Source organism: Trichoderma asperellum, chromosome 3 (assembly GCF_020647865.1).
Source record: "Trichoderma asperellum chromosome 3, complete sequence".
NCBI lineage: Eukaryota > Fungi > Ascomycota > Sordariomycetes > Hypocreales > Hypocreaceae > Trichoderma > Trichoderma asperellum.
The window spans coordinates 4,533,531-4,550,177 of record NC_089417.1 but is presented as its reverse complement, the minus strand read 5'-3'; the positions used below and the strand labels follow the sequence as shown (position 1 = coordinate 4,550,177).

At 44.8% G+C, this 16,647-nt stretch overlaps 5 protein-coding genes across 5 annotated transcripts; 1 reads left to right on the top strand and 4 right to left on the bottom strand.

Annotated features, from left to right (window-relative positions):
- Positions 1–14: 14 nt before the first annotated feature.
- TrAFT101_006087 (uncharacterized protein) lies at positions 15–2,894 on the bottom strand (the record flags this gene model as incomplete). The annotated part of the gene is made up of 2 exons (XM_066127653.1): positions 15–2,049; positions 2,100–2,894. The coding sequence occupies 2 exons, from the start codon at positions 2,892–2,894 to the stop codon at positions 202–204; spliced, it is 2,643 nt and encodes an 880-aa protein (XP_065983766.1). The 3' UTR covers positions 15–201.
- A 507-nt stretch (positions 2,895–3,401) lies between these two features.
- TrAFT101_006086 (uncharacterized protein) lies at positions 3,402–4,706 on the bottom strand (the record flags this gene model as incomplete). Its single annotated transcript, XM_066127652.1, has 2 exons — positions 3,402–4,636; positions 4,697–4,706. The coding sequence occupies 2 exons, from the start codon at positions 4,704–4,706 to the stop codon at positions 3,402–3,404; spliced, it is 1,245 nt and encodes a 414-aa protein (XP_065983765.1).
- A 2,028-nt stretch (positions 4,707–6,734) lies between these two features.
- Positions 6,735–10,097, top strand: TrAFT101_006085 (uncharacterized protein). Its single transcript, XM_024909864.2, has 4 exons — positions 6,735–6,874; positions 6,940–8,929; positions 8,983–9,129; positions 9,243–10,097. Exons 2-3 carry the CDS (start codon positions 7,269–7,271, stop codon positions 9,011–9,013), a joined length of 1,692 nt encoding a protein of 563 aa, XP_024760613.1. The 5' UTR covers positions 6,735–6,874; positions 6,940–7,268; the 3' UTR covers positions 9,014–9,129; positions 9,243–10,097.
- On the bottom strand, positions 9,202–9,919 carry TrAFT101_006084 (uncharacterized protein; the record flags this gene model as incomplete). Its single annotated transcript, XM_024908204.2, has 1 exon — positions 9,202–9,919. One exon carries the CDS (start codon positions 9,917–9,919, stop codon positions 9,335–9,337), a length of 585 nt encoding a protein of 194 aa, XP_024760612.1. The 3' UTR covers positions 9,202–9,334.
- Positions 10,098–11,062: 965 nt separating the features above from the next.
- On the bottom strand, positions 11,063–12,268 carry TrAFT101_006083 (uncharacterized protein). The gene is made up of 2 exons (XM_024902555.2): positions 11,904–12,268; positions 11,063–11,850 (listed from the first exon to the last, which is right to left on the bottom strand). The coding sequence occupies exons 1-2, from the start codon at positions 12,169–12,171 to the stop codon at positions 11,117–11,119; spliced, it is 1,002 nt and encodes a 333-aa protein (XP_024760611.1). The 5' UTR covers positions 12,172–12,268; the 3' UTR covers positions 11,063–11,116.
- Positions 12,269–16,647: the final 4,379 nt, after the last annotated feature.

Sequence of the window (16,647 nt, the reverse complement as noted above, 5' to 3'; positions counted from 1 at the left end):
TTCCAACTTATTCACTCCTTTCTAATTTCTCATTCATACCTTCATCCTAGTAATATTTTTAGCCACAATCTTAATTTACCGCATTCTCTGCTCATTGGCGAAATCTCCGCTTGCTTTATTTTCATCTAGCCTCTAATTGTAATGTTTAAGTGTGTTAATTATCCTCCAACTTGCTATAATATTTCTCCTTCCACATAATATTCAGCTTTCCATAGAGGAGTCCGATTGTCTAAAGAGCTCTTGAATATTTACTCTATTTTGCATTTCTGATTCGATTGCTTCGGCTTCCTCTTTCTGTTTCCAGTTTTTATATGCCTTGGCAACTGGTTTCAATCTTTTAATCAAGCCAACAATGTCTTCGATAGCTTCGGGGAGAAGAAATTCAGAACGCTTTAATTTATAAAAGAGTGGAATGAACAAATAGCGCGCTAGGAGGTAGAAGACTGGGTCGACTAATTTGTCATATAATAGTTTAGTTATCCAATGCACTGATATGAAAATCCCATGATATGCTGGTTTAGCAACCGACTCAGATATACGACTAGCTCCATTGAAAATAGGCCTCAAGCCTTTGTCCAACAGATTGGCGTTAACCAAAGCAAAGGTAGTAACCAACAGGGCAACGGCTGCAGTTATAACCATGTGTACAATCGTTTGTGGTGAAGGCGATCCGCTCATGCTATACAAGCTGGTACCGAAACTGAGTGGGACGAAAACGACTGTAACGTACGTGAAAAGGCGAATATCATTGTTGCCACGGTAGTCACGTTCATTGCGCACATTCTCTATTTTCTTTGTGAGGGCCGTGTCAAAATACGTGATAGTAGTGATAAAACGGTATAGTTCATGAATTTTTTGGCCGTTTGATTCCTGCAGCTTGAATATAGCTCTTCGGTATTTTCGCTCATCATTGGCTGTCCATCGTGGTTTATCTCGTCCTTGCTCTTTGCCTCGATCCGTCCACAGCTGAATTGTCTTCAAATTTTCATAAAGTTCGTCTTTGATGACTTGAAGTATTCGCCGTAGATCATTCCATAGATGGCTTAAGTGCTGGAATGTGTTGTTATCGAGTTTATCAATGAGATTAAAACGATCTGAAATTGCGGATATAAGCGCGGTCTCATCTCCATCCTGTTGACGAGTGGCGAGTTTCAAATGTTTTTCAACCCTCCCTTGAACATCAAGAAGGATTTGTTTTGCAGCGTCTAGCATCTCGTCCAGCATCATATCAAGTAAGACAAGCTCTAAGACCTTTCGCTGTCTCCATGGACCCCCCTGTGACGCACCAATCTTTTTATTTGCAATCTTAATGATGTCAGATGCAATCCCTCCTTCCTTGTTCATCTTCCATTGATTATATTCAATGAAATGACATGTCCAGAAACGGTCAAAAATATCTCCATCGACTCGAAAACTCATTGTAGTTCGACTAATCCAATGCAAATTCTCCTCGCTTCCTTCACCGGGGAGTGTGATTACATTAGGGAGATTAGCATGCATGGGAACGGAAAGATTTTTTTTCGTAATCCGATAGAAAGGAAGATGCAGCTCAGTCACCCATTTGTTGAGCGCTGCCGTTGTTTCTCCCAAGAAATATCGACTGTATGATGCGTGTCGATCAAAGTAAGCAGAAATAGCTTCTTGCTCAGAAGATGCAATGTAGCAAGCCAATGCGGTAGCAAGTGTGAGAGGGCGAAAATATAAAAATCTCTTCTTTGCGCTTGTCGAGGTTCGTTCTCTCTTAATAATGTGTTTGACATTTTTTGTTTGGACGAACTCAAGATGCCAATATCTACCTGTCGCGTCTTCGACCTGGTCTTTCTTTGGCACATCAATAATATATCCTTCTTCAACAGTCCTGTCTATCGGAATGCTTATGTTATCTTGGTCGTTCAGTTTATTTTCAATTGCTTTCTGTATTACTGATCCGTAGAGTGCATCATGAGTTTTACAGAAATTTCTCATGGCTGCATCTGATAAATTGTGAGGGCCGTTGAAGAAGCTTGGCTCGTGATATAGCCATTCATCTGAGATTTCCATTATGTTACTCTGATCGGTAATGTTAGTAACAACCCATTGAGTCTGATTTCCAAGCTTACCTCATAGACTAGCGACCTCGGTGCTCTTGCCATTGCATCCTGATGGTCGAGTATTTTCTCCATCCGCTGGGCGATCTTATGCAATGATTTTTTTAATGATTGAGTGACCACACCCTTATTTGTAAATACCGGTGCCCGGTATTTCCATAAAATGTAAGGAATTTCGAATGTAGTGTGCCAAAAGAGGTCTCGGGCAGACTGGCGATCGAATAAAGTGGGCTGGTAGTCCTTATCTAATTGGCCTGGAAAGAGCCCATTGGGCGAAGTGCTGGAGAGAAGTACCGATTTTGCGTCTTTATATGTGTCTTCTGCTGACTGAGAACCAATACATTTATTATTTGCTGATATAATTGTGGCTAAGGCCAGCTGAAGTGGACGGCTTCGGGCGGCATCGTGACCAACTTCTGTACTCAACGCTTGATAATTAACTGTATTCTCCCATGCATCGATTTTACTTCCCCAAATATCAGATTCATCTTGAATAGCTTTGGGTTTATCAAATAACCCGTTATCCATAGTATAAAAGAGAACAGTGTCATCAATCCCCAGCAGATATTCATTCTTAGAAAGACTACGGGAAACCGTAGTTAAAGTGCTTGCCGCGTCCGGATTCTCAGCAATGAAATTCTTGTGGATACTTCTTTGAATATCATTAGAGGAGTAGCTTATCTCGCTCTTTGCTATCTTCATTGATGAGCTGGGGTTGAGGTATGAGTTCGAACCGAGTATGACTTCCGCAGATTTGATAGCCCACCAAAATTTGGCGTGATCGCTGGTATAAAATGTCTGCGGCATCTCTTCTCTAAAGCGCGGGAAAACGTACTCGCTCCTTTTTTTATTTCGGTGAAGACCTAAAATGAAGTGCCGGATGATATCTTTAAAATCCGCAGCTATGTCGCGTCGTAAATCCTCGTCTGCTATTGTTTGACAGAAAGATCCAGCTTTGATAACTTGAAATATTATGGTAGTAAGAGGAGATTGTGATAACCCAAATTTATTCTCCCAATCGGATATTGCTTTCCCGCTGGCCCAGAAACTAGGAATGGAGTGACGAACTGGCCCCATCTCCCTTTGAGCATAGCAATGGCAAATCCACTTCAAATGTCCCAGACATGCATCCCGGACTCGGGAATACATCCCACAACCATATTTTTTGCACAGACTCCTGTTCTCCGATGCGCAGGCACAATTCTGTCTGGCATTTTTAAAGTATTCCAATAAACCAAGTATAAACTGAAAAGCATAGCTACATTCATTAGCCTCTTCTTATAGTCTAGCATGAAGTGATTCAAACTCTTAAACTCACAAGCTCGCTGAGGGCTCAACTCGATGACCTGAAATATCTCCACACGTTAAAGCAATTAGCGGTGGCGGCACTTCACGAGTATGGATGTGGTTTGCTGAACTGCCATGGGCAGGGGGGACATCTCTTAAAAGTTTTCGGATAGGAATGCAGCAAACCGAGAGAATATGCTCCAAGTTTCGCCTTATAGTAAAATTGAGATGCTCATCTTGAGTAAACGGTATTGTCGCAAGTGGGGTTCCAATAATTTTCTGAAAGCTAGAATAATATGCAGAATAAACGGGCTGGAGCATGTCGTCCAAGGAGTTTGACGAAGACAGCTCTAGTGTATAAGCTAGCGTGACCTCTAACTTTCTGTCATTTTTCAAGTCATTTAATGCTTGTGCATCTGGTTGTATCGTGCAATATCCGTCAACTCCACCATGTTCAGCCAGTGTAATCTTTTGACGGCGTCCGTTTAAGAACGGCGATATAGACAAAGCAACAACGTCTCGGCCCGCCTGTCCAGATGAACGAATCTCGTGTTTTCTCATTATAGAATGGCCATCATTCCACTCTCGGTAACCATAGTTGAAATGACTTCCTTCACGTTTGTTTTCGTCATTGTCTTCCATGAAGTTGAGATTTCGAAGAAGCAACTTGACGCTTATCGCTAATACTGGGACTAGCTGAGGGAGCGATAGTTTATCTTTAAGCGTAAATATATATGTCTGATACACAGTATTATCAAATATGTAGTACTGTATCTTAAGGTCAAATATTGGGGTGTGTGTGATGAATGACGGCCAACGATCTTGGATAAAGCTCATGGCTGGTATTTCACCATCTGGTATCCAACTTTTACTCTCCTTAGCATCATGAAAGAGAAGACGCATCCCTTTAGTAAAGTCTTTGGAGGAGCTTTGCAAATTTTCCATGCGGGTTTTAACATAAAAAGGGTTGGATATATGAGGAAGGTCGACACAGAAGAACCCGGAGGGTTTATTCCCAAAATAGCGCGTGATTTGTAATAAATGACCATATGCGCTTGCAGTTGCTGTGATGCCTTCACGCCCAAAAGAAGCGTAGGTCATTCGATTACGAGCTTGCTCAGGAGCTTCTTTAGGGATCGATGCAAATGATTCAATAGGGCGTGCGAATATTCCATTAGGAATAGGTGTAGTAGGATAAATATGGGATGATGAGACATCGTCGAGAATCGATCCGTGTTCATGGTCTTGGGTTGCTGTGGAAGCTTGAAATGTAGAAAAAGTGTTAGCAACTCGTCACAAAAATGCGAATTGGTGGGAAATACATGGATTCATGTTGAAAACTTTTTATCGCAACAAGCTATGGACGATTCTCGGAGAGGCTCTTGATACAACGCTGAGCTTGTGATAAAAAACTTTTGTTGCGTATGTTCTCAGGAGATGTGTATGATGGTAGACAATTTGTGTTTTGATGATTCATACAAATGATAGTCGAGAATATGCTTCTTATTTATAGATCGCTCATGGTATACTGGAAAAAAGAAAGAAAAAAGAAAAGGAAAGACCTACACCTACACCTATCTTCTCCGTGTAGTACTCGTCTTTGGCTCCAAGTTCGAGGCATCTAGTCTACGACAAAAGCAACGAGGAATTTTCAGCTTAGTAAATAGTAAGAGTAATAATAATAATAATAATAATAATAATAGTCATACTAAGGCATCTGTACGGAGTAGCATTTCATATTTCTCGGCGCGGTTCCGTGGCCGATGGCCTCAGCTGAACAACCAGCAGCTAATCCTGGCGACTTCAGCCGCGGGTTTAGTCGAAATAGGACACCAAGCCGAGACATTTCATTTAATTTAGGGTCTTGATATATTTGGAAGCTTTGCTGTCTCCTTAGGATTGGTCGCCTGATTTTCATGAGCCTGGTTGTGTTTCCCACCCATACAGCCTCCACTCCCAGCTCTCAAATTGTTGTATGCAGCGGTTGCACAAATAATTGTGTTGGTAACAGACGCAGAAATGAAAAATCATTTTGCATTCGCCCGCTTGGAAATGTCAATCATAGAGGTTGTTCTGGATCTTATGGCAACCTTGATTTTAGATCGATAGATTGGAATTAGATACATCTAGGCAGCCATCATGATCTTACATCATTTAAACATAGATAACATATTATTGAGAATACGCAATACAAATATATGAAGAGAAGAAAACTTCGAAGGTTGGCATTACACGCACTTCTCAAACCCCTGCAGGTTTGGTGCGAATATTATACGTCGGACACATAGGCTTGGAGAGCCACGCACCTAACCTCTACATAACGCGACTATCCCATCGCTTCCCATTCAATAATATCATAGGTTACCATAATGTTAGGTGATTAAATTCCTCATTTGCACCGTAGAAATTACCATATTAACCAAAATGTTAATCAGAATGAACAATTCGAAAGTCTCTTATCCCCAATGGAGAGAATCAACGCCTACCAAGCCAAGGCCATCACAACCTTGGCAATACCTAATCCAAGTTCACACCTTTGCTTATTAGTGGAATCCCCGCTCTCCAGCCTCGTTTTACAATGATAAGCCCCCTAATTTATGGTCACCGAACCGCTATGTGATTGGTTTACTCGTTTTCTTATGGTTGGATTAATACTTGTAAGATTTGATATTACATCAGGCAGTTTCAATAGCAATATTGATAGTTATGTATGCGGAGCAAGCATCTGCGTTTTGTCTCAACTATGTAATGGATGGATAGATACTGCTCTGTTTAATCACTGTAGAATTATAGAACACGGAATTGGTACTATTTTTGCTATATGGCTTGCTAAAAACCTCCTCTCAATTGGGATTGGCCGATATAGTTATACCACAGCTATGTGAAATTTTTAACCGATCAAACGTAGAACTGCTCTTCAATTCCACGCGCTGGGAAAAATTGATTAATCGCTAAAAAAGAAACTTAAAAGTGCATAGGGAGCAAAATACATAATCGATGGGCAGTTACACGTTATCAAGCTTAAAGTATAACTCTTCATCTTGTCGAAATTCATGCTAATTAAGAACACTTTTGCCACATCTAGATTCCTAAACAGCAAAACTTTGGGATACTGGCATTTTGACGCCTGTGTAATTTTTTTTTATCTTCAGATTCAAACCGCGCTCATCGTCAAGAGTCTACGATAACACCACGATTTTACTTCCCCCCTTATCAATGCTATAATTTGCGGTGCGTGAGAAGCCGATTGGTCGAGCCCCCTCATCTCCCACACCACTAATAAAGCTCAGTACATACTCTCTATTTAGAATACCACTACATGTACGGTAGTATGTTATGAAATGGTGAGACGAGCAAAACACTAGCAATAAACTGACGTGCTATCGGCACACGTGAATATCTCTACGAGTTGGCTCTCGCTTATACAGATTGCCGTTGCAACCGAAACAAAAGTAAAGATGCGCGCATGATCCTGAATGTGCCACAGAAGGCTGTTTAAGGTATCCATCAACTTCCGTGGAATCCGCGTAATTAAATGGAAAGCTGAAAGGTTAGCCATTGCAAGATCATGCCGTCATATCGTCTCTACGCGCAACGCTCTCCAAGTGGCGACGCAAGCCACAGCCGAATGCTGCGGGGGAATTATGCCTAACGCTCTCGATGCCTCAAACTCTGAAATATGAACATGATGAATTTTCCCGGTAATGAAATATATATATGTATGATCTCGCGCAAGAGCAGAACCAGAAATCGCAATACAGAGGAGCGCTCATTCTATCATCAAGACTGCGCGGGTAGACACGGTCATTGATCTATAATAGCCAGCGACTTTCTTACCCAGCTACGTCTGTGATATATTCTTCGTCACTTGCTTCGATAAGCCATCCACAACCAATGGTGTCGGAGAAGGCTTCTCTAGACCTCCTGCCGCCAGAGCTGGTGCATCTAATATGTTATTGGATTCACGTGGACAGGAAAACAATAAATGGGGATTCCATTGAGCAGTGTGAACGCCCTGATGGATGGAGAGATTCGGGACATCACACGCAATTCTCAAGAACTCTAGCCAGGTTGTCTCTCACATCCAAGCGCTACCGCCAAATTGCCCTACCGTATCTTTACTCATATATCGCACTTACGAAATATGATGAAACGCAGCTGCCTCAATTCATCTATACATTATGTCGCAACCCAGACTTGCGACCTCTGGTCAGAAAGATTGATATCGAGGGCTTGCCACCAGGATTCGCTTTTGGACCAGAGATTGACGAATCCGCCTTCAGCGAAGCCGCTGCAGAGTTTAATCTTCCTCCTCTTAATCTTTGCAGTTTCAAGGACTGTTACGACATATGCGGCAAGCTGCGCGACGTGTGTGGCCATAGCCAGCGTCTGATCATTCTGCTCTTCTTGCTCACGCCTAACCTGGAATATGTGGGCAGTCTATCGCCTTACAACTTTTTTGCTGTCGAGTTGGAAAATGTGACAAGAAAGAAAGCAGCAGAGTCGACAGCCATCTCTCCTTCTTTGCACTATGCATTCGGGTCGCTGCATCACCTATGGGCGGCTGGAGCTCAGGTATACTATAACGGGTTTCCATTATTTGACCTGGAATATGAACCTCAGGATCTGGTTTTCAAATTGGGCGCATGGCTTGTTCCAAGTCTTCGCACCTTGAGAGTCCGTATTGCATGTACGTTCCGTCCAATTCCAGTAGACGTACATCTCGACAACCTGAAAGAAATCACTTTGGACACAGCACTTCTCACAACCGAGGGCCTGATTAGCTTGACTTCAGCTTGTAGAGTGTTGGAACGCTTCTCCTTCTACTCCAGAGGAAGCTGCCGTATGTTCTCTGACCATCTCTTGCTTGCTCTCCGCAGAAAAATGCCCCCTGTCGAGTTTCTCCCCGAAGATATCGTCCCCGCCTTTTCACACCTCAAGGGCACTCTCCGACGCCTTGCTATAAATCGATGGGATGGTGCTCGAGGTGATTTAACCTCTCACGCCAATTTCACCTCCGAAACCAAGGAGATGTATGCAACTTGGCCACTCTGGATGGGAAGTGGCAACTTGATGGGCTCTTTGCAAGATTTCACTGCCTTGGAGACTCTAAAACTCGACTCTACATGTCTCTTTCACAATCCCAGAAACCAGATCCCACCAGATCTCCCACCAGATCATCTCATCGGGCGGCTGCCAAAGTCTATATGCCATCTGGTTCTGCCAGGCGCCCCCACTCAAATGATTCCAGCACTTCATGCATTGGCCCTGGCAGCAGCCTCCAAAGAGTTTCCCGCCCTTCGACTAGTGGAGATCACATGCGATGAGATGGATGGCCAAAAGCGGGAAATATCGATACGCAACTCTTACATTGGAGACTTTCTCGAGGATACCTACTCCAAATTTATAAGCATTGATGAATGGGGCCCTCTTGAGCAGAGATTTTCAGATGCTGGAGTCAAGTTGGTACATATAGATTCTGGGAATACCCGCTGTTTTGCAAGAGATGTGCTTGTGAATGCTGGGCTGGTGAAACCCGTAGAAAGGAAATATCGGTAAGCCGCCTTTCAGTCATTTATATACGCGCATGATGGCTAACAAAGCGTAGCACCCGAGGTAATCTTCCCGAATTCCCCTAAGCTCTCAATTTACGGCTCTAAAGAGGAATTCACACATTATGTTTCATTTAGCAAATTTCCATATAATGGTAAACGATGATGTCGTCTTAAAGTCAGTCCGGTGACTTAATCTTGCTGTATGTAATGCAAATTCCTGGCAGCACCGAACCAGTCTAGAGGACACTATCAACACAGTTTAATGCTGCTTGGATTTTTTTGCATAAAATAGCTAATAGTATACCATTTTTAGGCCGTCTTTATTGCCCTTCAATTGGCTTAATGTCCCACACGCCACACGCCCTAGACTTTGGCGTATGTATATAAATCTTATCTGCTATCATCTTAAGCAGATGCAGTAACCTTCGCTACAACCGCTTTAATCATATCGTCAGTCGCATATTTCTCAATCAGATGCTTCTTGAACCTTTCATGAGCCTCCTTATCCTGTTTCTGCAGCATTTCATTATCCTTTTCAAGCAATGGATGCGAATCGGTAAGTTCAGTAAGAACGGAAACCATGAGCGCGTTTGCTTCGGTCGGACCTCCACTCCATGAAGAGTATTCTGAGTCTGCCTGAAGGCCAAGCATAATAAGTCCAACTCGCTCAAAGCCCACTGCAGCAGGCTCGAATGTCACCAGGCATCGACAGCCTTCTTCGCCCGCAACAAAGGTGTGCGCTGTGGATTTCGGAACCGTTATGGACTCTCCAACTTTCAACTCGTACTTCTTCATGGCATCAGCTTTTTTGACACCCTCTGGCGCTACAACGACGGATAAGGAGCCAGAGAGTAGTTTGAAGTTTTCTGTGAAAAGGGTGTGATAATGGGGGAATGTAGTGGAGCCGGGGCCGAGCTCAGAGTCCAAGACATAACGCTTGCCGCCGTTCAACAAGCCGGACTCGACAACTGTAGGAATTTTATCGGCCATGTTTTAAATAAAATGTTAAAATATTGCAAGGATAATACGCCGCTATGTGAGATTCTTTGCCGCTCTTGGATCGGAAAGTCAACTTCGGGAAGAGATTGCTGGTATGAACTGCGAGATTTCGCCTCTATATATAAGCACTTAAAGAAACTAATAAGAGTCTCCTCATGAATTAAGCTCCTCAACCCTTTACTAGCTTCTCCAGTGACCTACGATGTACATATGTATGTAAGACGTAGCGCCGCAAATTGGAGCGAAAAGAAGCATGCTCACTAATCACTAACAACAGCTAGCCAATGCCAAGTTGACTTGAAGGGCGCTACATGGGCCTGTGAATCTGAAATCTGATTTATGTGCTATTACGCGTAGTATTTAAAATAAATGCCAGCTCAGAGCCACATCCATTTATTTATAAACACCTGACTATAGCTCCTCATGTATGTGGTTCTATGTTTGGGTAATACGAAATACGAAGTATGCGTTACGTCTATAGTATCGGAGATTTGGAATCAAAGACCAGAGTATTGCGGCACCAGGTCGTAAAGTAAAAGCGCCACTGTTCAGCCGCCTAAATACCTATATCACGGTATTCTACATTCCATAATTCGCAGTAAATACTAAGTCGCGGAGTTTGGCTAACTGGGCAGCCCGTTCTATATGATGTCTGACTGGCGCTACGAGACGGCAGCCTACCATATCTAGTGGCTCAAGAACATGGAGTCTTAGTATATCTATTGTTACGTCGGCAACCTAAGTCAGCCACGCTGCTCAATTTCCGTATAATACACTTTACCGTTCTTTTTATTTGTCGCCTTCATAACCATACCTTCTATCGCCTCAGATGCTACCTCAAGGAGGTTTCACAGAGCATAGGGTTATGAAACTGTAGTAGAGATTAGTTGTGCTTCTCTTAAAAAAAAAAAAAAAAAAAAAAAAAAGAAGAAGGGGGGGGGGGGGGGGGGGTTATTGTAAGGGTTCTTTTCGTCCTATGAGAATAATACATGCATGAAATTAGTGGTTGTCAAATATCAACTAAGACGAGGCCATGAAACGATATGGGCTGAATACAGTTACAGAACTAGAACCCCGCGATTATCATGCAGTATCAGATGAGGCGACTACAGAACACAAAGATGGCTTTTGTGAGGAGGGTATTTCATATGCCATTGCTATATACATTTACATACAATCGTGGTACCATTAATCCTTTGGTGGCCGGTTGACGTTGATTTCTCTCAGAATTGCATCTGCACCTCCTTTCACAAGTTTCGCGGCCAACTCTTCGCCAAGTGCCGTGGCTTCATCATTGGTCTTTACTATCGCATCAACAGAATCTTGGACACTTTGAGTACCGTCGAGGCTGACAACTATTCCTCTCATTTGCAGAATGTGCTTCGCTTCATCAATCCATTCCGTCTCGACGCCAATAGGGACAGTGCAGCCTCCTTCAAGGGTATACAAGAGAGCTCTCTCGGCGAGACAAGCAAGAGTAGATTTTTTATCGGCCAGTTGGTTGAGTAACTCCAACACTTTCGCATCTCCCTTGCGGATCTCCAGGCCAAGCGCCCCCTGGCCGACTGCATGCAAAATGCCTCCGTCTTTTGAACCTATGTACTGGTTGATGCGGTGCTGGAGGCCGAGGCGCTCGAGGCCGGCCGCAGACATGATCATGCACGTATACTCACTTTCAGGATTGTCGATTTTGGCCATACGTGTTTCAACGTTACCACGTAGATTGGCAAACCGGAGGTGAGGGTAAAGACGACGGAGCTGCGCAGATCTCCGCACAGATGAAGTGCCGACCACTGCGCCTTCAGGCAGTGTCTTTAAGCTAGTATACGGCAGACCAGCTTTGACGATTAGAGCGTCACGAGGGTCATCACGTAGAGGAATAGCCGCGAGATCACATGTTTCCGGAAGCCTAGTCGGCATGTCTACCTCAGCTATTAGACAAATGCCACAAGTGAAAGAGACCATGAGGGTTCACCTTTGAGACAATGCACGACAACATCCAGTTGGCCAGAAGTAAGCTTTTCCTCAAGTTCAGCTGTCCATAAGCTCTTTGCGCCAAAGTTATAGAGCTCTGTCGACTTGTCCTTGTCACCAAGAGTGTGAAGTGACTCAATTTCGAAGGATCGACCAGGAGCAACCTTTTGCAAGTTATCGCGGATGCCCTCGGCTTGTACTACGGCCAGAATTGACCTTCGAGTGCCAATTCTTAGCGGCGGCTGGGCAGCAGGAGAAGCGTTGGACATTGTGAGGGTTGTCAAGTGGCAGAATTGCGAGCAGAATGAGAGATGAGATGGGACACAAAGGCCGCATTAACGGTAGACTAAATGTGTGGAGCGGTGGATCTTCGGCATCCTTTGTCAAGTCTATAGCCTCTTCGTGCTAAATTAGGTTAACAATATATTGGAGAAAGGAAAAAATAAAAATATGTATGATTATATCTGATAAATAAAATAGAAAGGAAATCCAAAAATCAGCTAGTAGTTGCGAGTATATGTTGTTAGTATGTAGAATCTACCTCCACTCTCTCGCGTCGATCAACGCTGTTGGTTGGTTGCCACGATAGACTTCAGCCCTATACATTTTAGACTCATTCCGTTGGCACTAGCACTCCGCAGGAGACTATAGTTTATAGCTTATAATGTGGTTATTGAACAAAACATCTGCTTCGTCTCTCTCTCTTACAGCGCCCCTGCCTGTTCATAGAGGCATCCTGCCGCTAGTGCTTCACTGCGTAAGCTACGCTATTAAGATTACATTACACATAATTTCCCCAAGGCTGTCAGCCAATTCTGAAAATCAATGGCTGTAATAGCATCTGGTTATACGAGGTACAGGAATGGCAATTTACTACTTTTGATATTAAGAAGTACTAATTTATGGCATCTCAAGGTCATTGATGAGCCAACCCCAATCTTACAGCTGTCAATATGTTTCAACTAGTGTTTTGACACATCAGTCCTGCAAGTTGTCACAAAAGGGAAAAAAGTGACAGGCAAGGATATTTCAAATCTAGGGGCAGAAAAGCAAATAAATCTCCGCTCCCAAGCATCATGTGACTTTGTACTGTTACTTTTCACTTGTCAAGTTGTGCCTTGCCGTTTCGGTCAGCGTTGCGACTGGCCCGTCTTTTCATTTTATGCCCTGTCAACTCTGACTAGTATGGGTGTGCATCTACTATTCCCATTCTACTTGTATTGCTTGGAATCTCAGCGTTGAAAGCTGTCCCAGAGGCAGATAATGCAAAATACCGCCAGATTTGGCTGTTGAACAAACGAATTAAGCAGTTGCCACGTCGTGCACGACTACATACCACTGCTACTACCATCAGCTTACTTGACATGTATAGTTATATGCACTTTTGCAAAGATGTTCTATTTTTCCCCCATCAATCACATCTTCAATACTTCTTTCGTATCCTGTTGGCTGGTCATACCATCGATGCATTGCACAAGCTTTACTGCGCCTTCACCTGCGTGCAGGCATCGGCGGGATTCGGGTGTGATTGCTGCAAGCTTCCTTGTCACAATGTCATTTACCCGGTCAACGATTCGCTCTCAAACACTAGCTAATTCCCCTTGCTCGGCATTGCGAGTCAGGAAAGACAGCTAATATGCGTGCATACTAGTAGAAGGCGTCTCTCATGTGTTCCTTCGGCATTGGTCACCGAAGAGAAACAAGTACATACCTAGGTACCTTAGTCGGCCCATACGAGCATGTACATAGCCCGCAGATCTGCAGTCTCGTCCCCTCCCCCAGAATCCTGAATTCAAGAGAAGCAGCTCTTCCTCATGCGGTCAGCCTCGACATTGTAATCGGCAGTATCGGCAAATTTAACAGGGTGCCTTCCAAGGGCTGCTGCTCCAACCACTAAGCTTATTTTGTGAAGTAGCAAAAGAGGCGACTTGACCAAGGATAAATTTGGCATCAACAAACAACGGGCACAGTCATGTACCATACGTGTATTCCTCCCGGCACACACCGCATGTTCTATACAGCTACTTGTGTTCACGTGATGGCAAATGACATACATGATGGGGCCCAGACCAAACTCCAAAAGTAGCAGCTGGCGATGATGGAGAGGCTCAGTTGTAGCCGAAATCGGCAAAGAAGCAAGGCAAAACTGAGAGTCGCTAGAATCATAAACGCAGTCTGACGTTTAGCTATCGGGACAAGGAGCAGAGCAGGTGAATGGCTTGCATTGCAGCATCGGTGTTATCGCGGCGTGGGCCAGTCTTTGCACGGCGATAGTATATGTGTCCTTGGCATCTCCTGTCGTGAAACTCTGTGGCGCTTTAGACGACATTGCTCCCTACATACTAACTAACACGAAGCCGGCACCAAAAAAGAAAGAAGAAGAAGAAAACAGACAGCTCACAATCTCAGGGCTGCCTGCCAAAGGCCCAATTACATACAAATTATCCACGACCTGGCAGCATGGACCAATCGGTGCTCGCAGCCCAGTTCCGGCTACTGCACGCCAAACACCGGTTGGACAGTTCCTAGCGCTGCGACCTCAAGGATATCCCCCAGGAGTGCTTCCAATGAGGGCCCGGAATGACAGATGGTAGAGCCAGACAAGGGTGCTATCTGGTGGCGGCATGGCCTAGTCAATTTCAATTACTATTCAGGGGTAGTACTCCTATGCACATGGGTAAATCCATCTGTAGGCACGCCGAACAAAAATGCAGCTAAAAGATCTCTAATATGCTAATCCGTTGAGGTTAGATGCGGAACGATAGAAGCAAAGGGCCGGCAACGACTGCGCTAATCAGCATCTTCGAAAGTGGCCTCGTCAGCTTGCGTCTGTTTCACTTGACCGTTGAAGGATGGACAGACCATCTTGGGTGGCAGCCCATAAATCGGGCTGATCAAGATGAGATAAGACCCACCCCGTCAACCCTCAACCCCGGCCCTGGCAGTTTTGTTAGTCGGGCTTGTGGGCCGGGTCTGTGGGCCGAGAGAGCCGAACGAGGCGAGGTTATTACCGCTTGGAGTTGTTTGTGTGCAGGCTGAAGCACAGACTCTTTAACTTGAAGTCGTGTACCTTGGAGGACACTAGGCAGGCAACTGCCGGTGTACTAGCTATGCAGAGAAGCAGCTACTACTAGTCGCAATGCCATGTAGTCCATATCGTAAGGCGAAGTGTAGGTATTGCCAGTAAAAGCAGTATTCTCCGTATCTCGTTTGAGCAGGAAGGTAATCAGGCTGGAAGTGCGCAGGGTTCGTCTCTTTTGTAGGTAAGCCTCGCTCGATGATCTCAAAAAAGGTAACTCGTAAGAACGTATGGAGAAAACTATGTCGTGTACGGAGTGGGTGCATGTGAGTTAGCTGCATAGAGGAACTGATACATATTATACTCCGAGTGAAAGGCGTTAGAAATACTCCCTAAGTACTATCTGGTTTCTGACGTGGAAAGTGAGCTCATGGAGTCAACAAGGAATACGGATGCCAAGTTAGAATCCTGACTGCCTGTCCTATCTTGGCGCTTTGAGATTTATATAGAAAGAGAAGAAAAAAAGGGTCCGAAGGTGTGACCAGAGTCTTCTTTTGGGCTCTTGCTGACTCTTGCTGTTTCCGTTTTCGTCTAGAGAGGGTCAAAGAGCCTCTCCACATAGGAGGTATCTCATGATTTGATACAAAAGACAAGTGCAAAAAGGCACCTGTTCTAAAGCCTTTTAGCCTTTTGTTGTATCAACATCCCATGATTTTCCAGAGCGGAATACGACGGCGCCAATCAATGCCTCCCTGTCCTGCAAGTACAACAGCAAAGCGCAGTCTGCGTTGCGTGATGCGCTTATCAGTGCGGGTTATAATGCCGGGCCGCAGTACATCAAAGACACGGCTCCATATCACATGCAAAGCGCACTCTTACACGTCCGGGGTCTGTAATACCGCCAGGTTGCATCTGCGTAGAGTCAGAGTGAGAGCATACAGAGCGCATACGGGGCATTGTCGCAGTGATGCTACTGCCCAGGCCGCACGTAGCAATATTACTGCGCGGGAGCAAAGCCAGCCCCGGGCCTAGACCGCAGAGCAAGATCTGATATCTGATACATAATAAATGGAGAGCTGGAGCCAGAGCAGGAAATGCTCGCGGCCGAGATGCGGCACTAAGGCAGCAGGCCGCGATCCATGCCCCTGACTAGATTCACTGTATCTAAGCAACGCCCAAGGCAAGCCTGCAGCAATAGCGACGCCGGCAAAGGGCGACGCCGAAAAAAGGCACTCGAAGCGGCCTAGAAGCTGAAAAACAATGCCCAGCTGAAGCCGGGCGATAGCACGCAGAGTTCGACACCTGACGCTGAGAAGAGGTCCCAGTTCTCAGCCCACGTCATACGCTGCACACCATATCGAAGCAGACATGCTCCGCCCTCAGCAGCGTTGTATTCTAGGCTGGATTTCGGAACTTCCCAACCCCGCTGAGGCTAGAATCGCAGCGACCGGTTTCTGCCCTGTCCCCTCATTCGACGGACGGTTGTGCGGGGGAAATCGCCCAAAGAATTTGGCTGGCCGTGGACCGTGGACCCGCAAGGGGGGTTTTATATACAAGCGCTGGATGATGGGCAGGGGAAGGCTGTTTCCAAAGCAGGAAGAATTGAAATAAATCAAAAAGAAAAAGAAAAAGAAAAGAAAAAAAAATTGAACACCTACATCTGTATCAAGTATCAAGCGTCGTATGCCATCACCATCCATCTTAGGAGTGTATTGATATCCCGCTT

What these genes read in the sequence shown, in the direction of transcription:
- TrAFT101_006085 (XM_024909864.2), top strand. Translation starts at nt 7,269, where the DNA reads ATGGTGTCGGAGAAGGCTTCTCTAGACCTCCTGCCGCCAGAGCTGGTG. An exon ending in CCCGTAGAAAGGAAATATCG is followed by an intron (nt 8,930 to 8,982) that starts GTAAGCCGCCTT and finishes AACAAAGCGTAG; the next exon opens with CACCCGAGGTAATCTTCCCG.
- TrAFT101_006083 (XM_024902555.2), bottom strand. Translation starts at nt 12,171, where the DNA reads ATGTCCAACGCTTCTCCTGCTGCCCAGCCGCCGCTAAGAATTGGCACT. An exon ending in TGTCGTGCATTGTCTCAAAG is followed by an intron (nt 11,851 to 11,903) that starts GTGAACCCTCAT and finishes TAGCTGAGGTAG; the next exon opens with ACATGCCGACTAGGCTTCCG.